Source organism: Bos mutus, chromosome 16, assembly GCF_027580195.1.
Source record: "Bos mutus isolate GX-2022 chromosome 16, NWIPB_WYAK_1.1, whole genome shotgun sequence".
Classification (NCBI taxonomy): domain Eukaryota; kingdom Metazoa; phylum Chordata; class Mammalia; order Artiodactyla; family Bovidae; genus Bos; species Bos mutus.
The window spans coordinates 48484098-48497420 of NC_091632.1; the positions used below are offsets into that span (position 1 = coordinate 48484098).

General features: G+C 35.8%; 1 protein-coding gene across 1 annotated transcript in view; it reads left to right on the forward strand.

Moving 5' to 3' along the window:
* Positions 1-13323, forward strand: part of KIFAP3 (kinesin associated protein 3) — a 142029-nt gene that overhangs the window by 97465 nt on the left and 31241 nt on the right. Inside the window, exon 18 of the mRNA XM_005902387.2 lies at positions 9044-9233. Coding sequence (XP_005902449.1) covers positions 9044-9233 — 190 coding nt within the window. The remainder of the gene's footprint in view (positions 1-9043; positions 9234-13323) is intronic.

Here is a 13323-nt window from a genome sequence, read left to right on the forward strand (position 1 = left end):
TTGTAACATACACACATAGGCAATCTCGTTCCTTCTTTGGACTCTATTTACACTATTTATTTTGACTGACCCTGTAAAAAATTTCTTGAATATAACCTGCTCGGTCGTTTTCAACTTAAGTGTTTCAAAACTATCAGCTGAGCCACCAGGGAAGTCCAAGAATACCGGAGTGGGTAGCCTATCCCTTCTCCAGCAGATCTTCCCAACCCAGGGATCAAACTGGGGTCTCCTGCATTGCAGGCGGATTTTATCAGCTGAGCTACCAAGGAAGCCCCTTAAAAGGATCAGAATAGAAGTTTATAAAGAATCAATTAATAACGTCCTTGAAATCCTCTAGGTTGGCATTTCTGCTAGTGATTTCATTACAAAATCAGATAATCAACAGGTACTTTCTGGTCAGTCTCCTACATTTTAGTTCAGAAATTCATGTTTATTTGGTATCATCTGATTTTTGGATTTGACCAATATATCTTTACTGGTTTAAAACTAAATCAGTACACTGACATTTTAGCTTTGATATATAAATTAAAATAGAGAAGCTTTATGTATTAAACCTTTGTTTAACCAAGATGTTTCAACACATAAGCCACTGGTCACAGGGTTTATAAACAGTTTCATGGTTCTTGTACTATTTTGTAGGAGATCACTAATGTCATTGTTGTATATAAAGTATATAGTGTAATAGTAAGAAACTTGCTAAAATTCTATATCTGATTATCTTACCTTAAGCAAGAAGAAGAGAAATGTCAGTCTGTTATGAATTGCCTTTATCATACTTTTAAAATTACCTTATTTTGAGAAGAAGTGATGGAAAGTAAAAATACATTTAGATGTTTGTATTAGATAGGTTTGGATAAGAATGTAAGTTAGTGGTAGGTAGTTCCAAAATACCAGCTTAGTCTTATAAAAATATTTATTGTAAAATATGAATATGTTTCTTATAAGATAAAATTCTCATTCCCAGTATTTCTAAGCTCTGGGCTCAAGTCTCTGGGCTCAAGTCTCTGATCTTAAGTAGGAGTTTTCCCCACCCTGCATCTTCTGTCCTAGCTCCCTCTTTCTCTCTAGAATCCACATTTTGAAAAAAATCTCTAAATATTACTTCCTCCATTTTTTCATTTCCCCATCTTTCCTACCTTCCCCTTTCTCTTTTCTACCAGTTCTTCCTCTGCATCCATTACTCCATTGAAATGGTGCTTATAAAAGTCATCTGGACCTTCATGTTTTGAAATCCAATGAACATTTTTAGTCTTCATTTTACTTTGTTGATCCTACGTTCCTTGCAAGGACTTGTAAATTTTGGTCAGAGTTAAAATGTAAACTCAACAAAGAAAATTATTTTAGATTATTACATTTATAAAAAGTCTTGTGAATAAGAGGAAATCCAAGAATAATAATCAGTGAAATGAAACTGGTGATATATCAGCTACCTATATATATAGTTCCCTAAAATGCTATCTGATCATGTGAGTTAGTATAAAACAAATTGAAACAAGTAATCTGAAGGTTTACTTAATCTCTCTACATCAGACTTATAAAGTATGTATTTAATATGCTGCCAAGCAATTTTAGATTGTTTCATTTCATACTTTGGAAAACTTAAAAGTCTAAAACGTTATTCAAAAATATCAAAGCTGTTAAACTGAGACCATTTAAAGATATTCACATTTTAATCATGAGTGTGATCTGGAAGTCCTATCCTGTGCTACTGCATCAACTGAGTCATAGTTATAGCTGGATTTCTTAGAAGAGAAGTCCAATACAGCGGGTAGATGGACACCAGACTTTGGAAACATCCCATATTCTGTTTGAAGAATGTTGCTTTACCTTTCTGTACTATACACCTATAGGATCTGAGGCCCTGGCTCAATTTTAGCTTGTCAATAGGAAACTGTACCAGGAGGAGCAACTTCTTCTTGAAACATTTTTTTCCTCAGTTGAATAGGGATTCTGGTCTTAGATTCAACCTTTGACCTTTATGAGGTGGCAGCTTGACCCTATAGAGTACTGCATTTAGAATACAACTGATTCTAGTTCTCTCACCTGCTGAATAATCTCAGGCAATTTATTTAACTTTTTGAAGATCTAGTTTACATTGATACTTCTGAAGATTAAAGAAATTAGAGAAAATATATATGAAGCATCTACCACAAGGAAAGTAATGACCAACCTAGATAGCATATTCAAAAGCAGAGACATTACTTTGCCAACAATGGTTCGTCTAGTCAAGGCTATGGTTTTTCCTGTGGTCATGTATGGATGTGAGAGTTGGACTGTGAAGAAGGCTGAGCGCCAAAGAATTGATGCTTTTGAACTGTGGTGTTGGAGAAGACTCTTGAGAATCCCTTGAACTGCAAGGAGATCCAACCAGTCCATTCTGAAGGAGATCAGCCCTGGGATTTCTTTGGAAGGAATGATGCTACAGCTGAAACTCCAGTACTTTGGCCACCTCCTGCGAAGAGTTGACTCATTGGAAAAGACTCTGATGCTGGGAGGGATTGGGGGCACGAGGAGAAGGGGGCGACAGAGGATGAGATAGCTGGATGGCATCACTGACTCGATGGACGTGAGTCTGAGTGCACTCCGGGAGTTGGTGATGGACAGGGAGGTCTGGCGTGCTGTGATTCATGGGGTCGCAAAGAGTCGGGCACAACTGAGCGACTGATCTGATCTGATCTGATCTGACCACATGATGGCCACTTGATATGTTTTGTTCAAACTCAACCAAAATTCAATCCTAGTTGTGACATTTATATATAGATTAAAAATCTGAATCAACATTTCCTTTCCTTAGTGAAATGAAAGTCATTCAGTCATGTCCGAGACTGTGATCCCATGATCACCCTTTGTGATCTAGCCTCTCAGGCTCCTCTATCCATGGAATTCTTCAGGCAAGAATACTGGAGTGGGTTGCCATTTCCTTCTCTAGGCAATCTTGCTGACCTAGTGATTGAACCTGGGTCTCCTGCATTGCAGGCAGATTCTTTACCGTCTGAGCCACCTGTACAGTTTATCATTTACATTATTTTCTGTTCATTTTGACTGTTAAAATGATCTGGGAAGATAATCTGTTCACAGTTTGGGTTTTAAGTATGGAAAGTTATTTGGAATATATGTTTTGGCCAGGCATAGTTATATTTGTAGTTTACTTTAGAATTGTCTTGCCAAATGGCTCAATTTGGCATTTTAAGACTTCATGTCAAAGAAGTTAACTGAATAGTACAATTTACTGAAAGATCTTGATTAGTACAGTGTAGAAAAATAGGGAACTACCTATGCTAGTGTAGAAGTGCTTCATGTGTTCAGTTACCCATGTTCTGAATCTATGTTGACTAAGTTGAATTTGGACTCAGTTTATCAGCTAACCTCAGACCAAAGTTTTTTCCTGGCTTACTGGGCCTCCTTGTTTGGGAGAAATTTGAGGAGTGGGCCATTTTAATGCATCATTAAAAGTTTCTCAGGTTCACCTGGGACGTTGCTGCCATTCTTTGGATTTTTGAGCTTAGACTCAATTACTGATCACAACTCAGGGTGCTATTTGCTTGTCCCACATCTTTTTAAAGAGTAAAACAAGAGAGAATGGGCTTAATTTGAAACAGGAGAAACATTGATTAGACACAGCAAAGATGATGAAACACTGGGAATAGACTGTCAAGGGATAATATGAAGTCTTGTCCAATTAACATTAATAACAGCTAAATAACCAACTTTCTAAAATTGTTTGTTAGAAACCTATCTAGAATGAAAGCAGATGATCTCTTAAGACGTTTTTATCTATAGATTTTGATTCTTGAGTATTTTCACCATAGCTATAGTCTATAATAATAAAAAATAAAATAGAGTAGGAGTATTTGTAGCTTAAGGCAATTTATCTTTAAGAAAACAAAATTCTTGCACTCAAGACAAACATCATGAAATAATACTAAGAAAAATTAGATGCCATGCAAGCCTTAGGGAAATATGCCATCTGCAGCAAAGTGTTTGTCCTCCAAGTTATGCAAATGTTATTTTACACAGGTGGTAAAGTGTTTAATATACAGTATTTAAGCCCAAGCCCTCAATTAGTGAATTGAAACAGATATATGTTCATAGTACTTTCTCCATCATAGAGGACTGTGTGATTGATGATGCAGTCTCTGTGGTCTCATCAGCAAATTGTCACAAGTCTGACTAGGCCTTACATTTAACTTTGGGAGGTTGGGAATGGGGTAGTTGCAGAAAGGAAAAGAGAAGCAAGGAGAGAGAAGCCTAGCTTTCTCGTCTTCCAAAGCAATCATGCAGCAATTGACAATTGTTTTTTCTCTTCCAAGCCTTGGGAATTATCAAGGGAAGAACAGAATCCTCTATACATAGAGAGCTTCTGAAAACCCAATTAGATTGTTATACCTCAGTATTCCTTCAGCTTTTTTGAAGTATTTGAGAACCTCAAATTCCTCCCCAATTAATAAATGATTTCCTCCCCTGACATTACTGGGTTGTCAGCCATCTTATACATGTTTAGTAAGCACATACTATGTTCCAAACACTAAAGCTGACGCTGAAAATTAAAGGCAACATGAAATCTCTACTGCTAAGTCGCTTCAGTCGTGTCCAACTCTGTGCGACCCCATAGACGGAAGCCCACTAGGCTCCCCTGTCCCTGGGATTCTCCAGGCAAGAACACTGGAGTGGGTTGCCATTTCCTTCTCCAATGCATGACAGCGAAAAGTGAAAGTGAAGTCGCTCAGTCGTGTCCGACTCTTAGTGACCCCATGGACTGCAGCCCACCAGGCTCCTCCGTCCATGGGATTTTCCAGGCAAGAGTACTGGAGTGCCGTGCCATTGCCTTCTCCGATGAAGTCTCTAGAATATAAAAATTTACAATCTGGATACCAGGATACTGTTGTCTAGACACGAACTGACCTTTTAGGAGCAGTACTACCACATGGCCCTATCAATAGATCCTCTGTACTAATGGCAAATTGTATCTACAGGTTGTTTGTGGGAATGTGCCTAGGTTCTCTGGTAAGACTGATGTCTGTTGTCTTTCCAGCCAGCCACAGGCTACGTGTGGTTTGATACTAACAGAGGTTTATGTCACTGAGATTTTGAATGGCAGCCTTTTACTTTTAATAACTCTTAATTTTGACCATTGGCAAATTGTGTGTATTGTAATAATCTGGAATTATTTCAAACTAGGAAAACAAGGTGCCTTCTTCATTCTAGGATAGAAACAATTATATCTAATAAGACTGGCATATTGAAAGGAAATAAACTAATGTATGCTTGCATTAACTTCTAAGACATCAATTGTTTGTTACAGTCTCCACAAAAATTATCAGGGCAAGTCTGTGTCAGACGGGAAAGGTGGGTTTATTAATAAACTTCCAGCAAGGAAAACCACTTCTGAAAATGTCATACAACATCTTGAAAAGGAAAGCTATAGAGAAATTTTCATAGGGTTAGCTTTAAAACTCAGGTTATTTCAGGAGAGGATTTCAAAGGCATGGAATGGATAGGAATTGGTAAAATGAATAAAATACTTACTTTAAATTAGCTTGCAGGTTGGTGATGGGCACAGAGCAGGGATTTTCGAGTGAGTTGTCAGAAACTTCTAAAATGTTCTTTCCAGAGTGGGTGGAGTTCATTCCTGTTTGTTTTACAGCCTTCACAAATTTTCATTTCTCAGATTTGTAAGTTTGTTGTGTATTCTCAATTCCATACAATCAAATTGGATTTTGTGAGATAAACCCAGTTGGGTTTAGTGTTTAGTCTTCTTTTGGAGTTCTTTTTTATATTGCAGAAATGTATGGTTTTTCCTAGTTAGAATTTACATGTGTGTGTATCTGTGTGTATATATACATACATGTGTATGTGTGCATGCATGCATACTAAGTCACTTCAATCGTGTCCAACTCTTATGCAACCCTGTGGACTGTAGCCTGCCATGTTCCTCTGTCCATGGGAGTCTCTAGGCAAGAATACTGGAGTGGATTGATATGTCCTCCTCATACACACACACACACACACACACACGTACACACACACGTGTGTGTAGTCCCTGTCAGTATTATGCATGTTACTATATTGGTTTCTTAATTGTCAGCAGTTGGATTTAAAAAAAAGTATAATATGAAAGAAACGTTATGGTTTCTCACTTAAATAAATTTCCTTTAGTTATATCTTTTACTTTTGGGCATCGTGGCTCAGAGGGTAAAGCTTCTGCCTGCAATGCAGGAGACCTGGGTTCGATCCCTGGGTCAGGAAGATCCCCTAGAGAAGGAAACAGCAACCCACTCCAGTACTCTTGCCTGCAAAATCCCATGGAAAGAGAAGCCTGGTAGACTACAGTCCATGGGATCGCAAAGAGTCGGACACGACTGAGTGATTGCTTGCCTTGCCTTTGAAGTGATATTACACAGATAAGCCTCCTCAGTGCTTTAAACAGAGTTGAAGAGATAATTTTACTTTGAGGTCTGGTTAGAGAATGCCATAGTCAAGACTAAAGGGCAACTTTTGGGACAGTACTACTGAGAAGTAGGTAGTATGTGCATAAAAATCAACAACTCTATTATGTATGTGTGTTTTATTACGTGTATATCTGTGTATACATATCATTGGAAAGAAGTATTTTCTAACATATAAAAGGCATCTTTTTAGCAGCTAATAGCGTAACCTTAATGAGCAACTCAATTACTCTAGATCTGCTTTAATTTAGTACGAAGAATTGTATTAAATAAACCATATTACATTCTCAATTAGGGGGCTGCCACATTAAAGGAGAAAGAGAAATCTGTTTTCCATCAGTTACATTAGAACACAAAGCAGATCTATGTAGTTCTATGTTACCCTATAGTGTGTTAATCAGATACAAGGTGTGACGGAAGCCAGTGACAAAAGAGTTTTCCTGATAGTGAACAGGCTCTGATAATAGGCTGGTTAAGGCTTCATAACGTTTCAGTGGTTAAGTAGTAAACAAAATGATATAGGACTTCAAAAAGGATGGCACATTCCACCTAAAATCAAGCCATAAGTCTTTAGTGATGCTTTAGAGTTTTTGAAAACTAGTGCTTAAGATAATAATGTCACGACCTGAGAAGAGAAAAAAATAAAAGATGAGGCATGTTTACTTTTAAATACAAGACAAACTAAAGTTCCATAGCAAGGATGTTAGGGTGCACTCCTTGTGAAAAGAAGCATTTCAAAAATGAAGCAAAAGAACTGTTTTTCTAGAGTATTTCCACAATAGCTTGATAAATTTGGATGACATTTCTTGGCTGTGTTTGAGCTATGACATCTGAGTTCCCAGAGTTATTTTCTGATGATGAAGAGGTAGTGGTGTAAGAGGAAAGTAGAGATTTGGGGGAGAGGGGTTAAAGGGAATTGGTTTTAATTGATACATGTTGAATTTCTTTAATTTCTGATACTATGTATTCATTTAGAATTGCTATGTAATTTTTAAAAGATGAACTCCATATATTGCTGCTGTTCTTCAGTTTGGCAGATGGATAGTTATTTCGACAGCTTTATGAAGTAATGGTATTAATCATTGATTTTTATTTAAAGAACATTAGGACTTGAATAAACATTAGATTTGATTTATAATTAAAGAATCTGAGACCAAAAGATACTGAAATATTTTTACAAAGTTGCATACTTCTGTTAGTATCAAACCTAGAAGGAGAACCCAGGATAAGACCTGGGTTCTTATCCAATGTTCCTTGTGTTATACCATACCAGATGATTAGTATCTATAAATTTAGAATCTAAGACATAAAGAAACTATGACTTTGCCATGATTGCTAAGCTAAATTCATTGAGGATAGAAACAGAAGATAGCTGAGGGTAGGGATTTCAGAATGCTGATCTGTGGGGGTACAAGTTTCAGAGTTGTGCACTATAGAACACACAGCATGACAGCTGACACTGCTAAGAGATATACCAATAATGTGAAATTTCAAATTTAACAAGAAAAATTTTGATAATAATAATTACATTTATTATAAAATTTCAGACTTCTTCTTACATCCCAGAAATTTATTCTGTGATGACAGTTTTTGATTTGAGCCTTACTTAGCTTTGAATGAAAATTGCTCAGCATTTAAAGTTATTGTAATCATTTCAACTACTGGAGGACAATAGTATTGCCTGGAACCTTTCCAACTTAAAAAAAAAAAAGTATAAACAAAAGTGTTAAAGATATGACAGAGGAATTTAATACTAAGGAACCTGTGATTAGAATGACAAGAAATACCAGAAGTCTTTTTTCCAAGTAATCCATGGTACTGTCCAGTGATTTTTAAGTGAATATACTTGTCAGAAGTAGCCATAGCCCGTGAAGCTAGATAGGTTCAGCTGTAGCTTTTCTAATATTTATAACTTGTCTACTTGTCCTTCAGAAACACCCACCAATGAACTTCTCTGTGAACAGATGTTACAGATACAGTGAATAAGCCACTGTTTTGCTCCTCAAGAGTTCATTGCCAAACAGGAGATATTTAAAGAAATAATTATGACCAAATAAGACATTATTATTCTGTTGTTGAAACAGAATTGAATTAAATTCTATTTGTTTTTTTGTAGTAAACCATTTCAGTTTTTAGGAGAAATACTTTAATGTTGCTTTTTTTTTTTTTTTTTTTTGGCTAGTGAAAATGTTATCTAAACAAAAAGATATAGCAAAAGATATAATTTTAATGCTTAACCACCTGTCATTAGTGCCACATAATTATAGTCACAAAACTATTTGGAAGTTTAAGTCAGACTGCTTACGTAAATTCTAGTGATACTTAGATAAAGAATTTGTGAAATTTGAACTTTTCTAGTTTTTGCCATCAGCAGTAGCAATTGGTAATCCAAACAGAGATGTCTTTAATATATGTAATAAATTGATTTCTATTGATTATTGTATACATTATTCCAAAAAGGTAATTTTAATGTTTCTTCTAACTGAAACAAAAGCCCCCTCAAATTCTCTTCTTGTAAGATAAAATTACTGCTATCTGAGTATCAAAGAAATTCCTTCATAAACTTATAAAAATAATTGACTATTTGTTTACAATAGGAATATGATGAAGAATGGGCCAAGAAAATTCAGAGTGAGAAGTTTCGCTGGCATAACTCTCAGTGGCTGGAGATGGTAGAAAGTCGTCAGATGGATGAGAGTGAGCAGTACTTGTATGGTGATGATCGAATTGAGCCATATATCCATGAAGGAGATATTCTCGAGAGACCTGACCTTTTCTACAGCTCAGGTAAGATGATAACCAAGACAAAAATAAATACTTTTAATGTATGCTATAGGTGTTTTTTGTCTGCCACCTTGCTCATTCTCAAGCTTTATAAGCACTTCTTTTAGTATGTAAATGGTCTTCTGCTAATGATTTTAGACATAATATCAGTACACACCAAGCAAACCTATTAACTCATCATTATTTTTTTCCAAGGTAGTCTTTGATGTGATCTCCATTAAAAAGGCTGTAACAAGGAAAATTAAAACAAGGAAAATTGCTCTTAATTTATTACTTTCTAGAATGTATAACTTAAAATGACATCTTTAAGATTTACTACTGTTTGAAAATGTGGTATTTTTCTCTATTCTGTATTTATTTAAATATATAGTTTACTAATTTATGTTTTATTTTCCAGTGTATTTAATTTTAACAGTCTCATTTTGCCATGGTTTTGGTTTAGTTGGGGCTTCCCTCATAGCTCAGTTGGTAAAGAATCTGCCTGCAATGCAGGAGACCCCGGTCCAATTCCTGGGTCAAGAAGATCCACTGGAGAAAGGTTAGGCTACCCACTCCAGTGTTCTTGGACTTCCCTTGTGGCTCAGCTGGTAAAGAATCTGTCTGCAATGCAGGAGACCTGGGTTTGATCCCTGGGTTGGGAAGATCCCCTAAAGAACAGAAAGGCTACCCACTCCAGTATTCTGGCCTAGAAAATTTCATGGACTGTATAGTCCATGAGGCCACAAAGAGTCAGATATGACTGAGTGACTTTCACTTGCTTTAGTTTTGAAATAGTAACCCTTATTTGATTCTCTGATTGGGAAGATGTAGACAGTTTATAACAATAGTTTTTTTCATTCTACACTGTGCTAGTATTTTCAAGGTAAAATTTAATTTTTACATGAATCTTACATTTATTATACCCCTGTTGATTGTGCCATCCTTCCTTTGTCCAGGGATTCTGTACTTAGAGCCTAAGTTGTTGCATATTCTGCCTTCTAATGTGTTGTACTATTGCCAATATTAATTACTTTATTGAACTCATTTAGTTGAAGAGATGAAGGAAAGATTTCTAAGATCTGTAGTAGGTTGGAAATAAAAGGCATTGAAGGTAATTGTATCTGAATAAATGGCTCACTTTTTTTTCCTACTATGTAGTCATTCATATGTTTTCATAATTGTATGCTCTGCATATTGCCCATAAGGCTGAATTATTTTTATATTTGATTTAAGGTACTTCAGTCCTGGAAAGTTGGTACTTTACTTTCAAAATTAAATAGATTTCTTCCTAACTGAACTTAACAGTAGTTATGAAATCTGCTTTGTGTTTCAGCCCAGATGGAGTAGATCATTAATTTCAACTAACCAGAATTTCTTAGTTCAGTAATGGCAAGCAGCTGTTCCTTACCTAGTGAGATCGTCATGAAGTAAAATAATGTAAAATATATGTGATATGAATTTTTTGATAATAGAAATCAGAATTTCTTAGAATCATGTTTCTTGCTTTGAAAATTGATAGCTACTTTTCAGTGTGAATCAATGAGCAGTTTCCAAAAACGAATAAAGCTTTTAACCACCTCAGTATTTAACTTTGTTGTTTCAATACATTAGCTTCTGAACAGATTTCTAAAAAATTATTCCTTTTTTCCAAAATCAATTCATTTAAATTAACCTCTTAAAATGAAAATCATAACATTTTTCTGTGAGATACAATTGAAATCTACAGTTTAAGCTTTGTGAGAAATCTAAATTGTACATCTTTTTATATATCTAAATTTAGAAACAGCCACAGCTAATGGAAAAATAAATTGAAGCATTTGAGGAGTGAAATGTTATCATTGGATAACCTCGTGGTGGTTGTTTTTTTACACCTGTAGCCTGAATATGGTAGACACTTGACAGCAAGGATTACATTGATATAGTTCTCATATCAAGGCATCTGTACTCTTTATCTACTTTATTTTTCATAAATAGTTCATCAACTAAAAGAATCTCTGTGGTATTCTTGATATGTGTCATGGAAACCCAGATAGTGGTAGTTTCTTGTCTTTTATTATGTACAATTGTATCTTCAGAAACATCAGAAATTTGTAATACTAAAGATTTATTTAGATGCTTGAGCCATCTTATTTGTCTCTGAGTTTCCGTGAAACTTAGGGCTGCTTCTGATAAAGGCAACTTTAGTAGTTTTTCAACCACAGAAGTTAAGCTAAATGGCCAGTAATACCCTGGGCTTATCTTTTATTAAAAAATGAAATAGTATTTGCTGCTTCCTAGTCAATAATCTCAGATGCAGATGACACCACCCTTATGACAGAAAGTGAAGAGGAACTAAAGAGCCTCTTGATGAAGGTGAAAGAGCAGAGTGAAAAAGCTGGCTTAATACTCAACATTCAGAAAACAAAGATCATGGCATCTGGTCCCATCACTTCATGGCAAATAGAAGGGGAAACAATGGAAACAGTGACAGACTTTATTTTCCTGGGCTCCAAAATCACTGCAGATGGTGACTACAAGCCATGAAATTAAGACTCTTGCTCCTTGGGGAAAAAAAGCTATGACAAACCTAGACAGCATATTAAAAAGCAGAGATATTACTTTGCGAAAAAGGTCCATCTAGTCAAAGCTATGGTTTTCCCAGTAGTCATGTATGGATGTGAGAGTTGGACTATAAAGAAGGCTGAGCACTGAAGAATTGATGCTTTTGAACTGTGGCATTGGAGAAGACTCTTGAGAGTCGCTTGGACTGTATGGAGATCCAACCAGTCAATCCTAAAGGAAATCAATCCCGAATATTCATTAGAAGGACTGATGCTGAAGCTGAAGCTCCAATACTGATGCGAAGAGCTAACTCATTAAAGAACACCCTGATGCTGGGAAAGATTAAAGGCAGGAGGAGACGGGGATGACAGAGGATGAGATGATTAGATGGTATCACCAACTCAATGGACATGAGTTTGAGCAAGCTCTGGGAGATGGTGAAGGACAGGGAAGCCTGGTGTGCTGTAGTCAATGGGGTCGCAAAAAGTCAGACATGACTGAGCAACTGAACAACAATTTCCTGGTCATTAGTATTGCCTTCTGTATTTTCCAACAGTTAAATATGTGAAAACGTATGTTTCTTTCTTGCCATTTTTTTAAAAATGAATCTTTGTTTTGTTATAGGAAATAGGAATATATTTAACATCTTTATAATTACATTATTTTTTTTTAGTCTAAATTAATTGTGGTTGTAGTTACTAATTCCCTTCTATTATGAAATTGCTGCTGTTTGCTTTAATACTTTTACCCACAGAGGAAGTATAATCTGTAAAGCTGTATTGCTATTCTCATTGTTGTTCAGTCACTAAGTCATGTCCAACTCTTAGCGACTCCATGGACTATGGACTTTGATTCCTTGTTGCTATCTTTGAACCAGTGAGGTAAAGTAGAAGCCTGAGAAGGACACTCCTGAATTTATTTGAATACATGATTTCAGTCAACAATGCATAATTCTTTTCCAGTATTTCTATAAAAGAATTATTAATTTCGGATACAGAATACTGAGAAACAGATAGTTCCAAAGAAGTTAAACTGCTGTATTGAAGATTTAAGATATAATTTAACTTCTATACTTCATTCTAATGAAGAATGATTACTCATACATTCAGTTCAGTTCAGTTCAATTGCTCAGTTGTGTCCGACTCTTTGCGACCCCATGAATTGCAGCACGCCAGGCTTCCCTGTCCATCACCAACTCCCGGAGTTCACTCAAAACTCATGTCCATTGAGTTGATGATGCCATCCAGCCATCTCATCTCTGTCATATCCTTTTCCTCCTGCCCCCAATCCCTCCCAGCATCAGAGTCTTTTCCAATGAGACATGAGAGTTACCTAAATTTTGTCAAGTCATTAAAGGACAGTGTACAAGGTGTAGTTTATTGAATGAATTGCAGTGTCTTAAAATTATTAGAAATTAAGTTCAGAAGTATAAATTTACCCTTTTTTATTCACATAGTATCAGGCTTATTTTATTACTAAACTGTATTCTAGGCCTATAAAATTTATTAAACTAGGTATATTCTGGGTTTAAAAATTTCTGGCTGAATCTTTAAACTCAAGTTTTTTGGTTTTT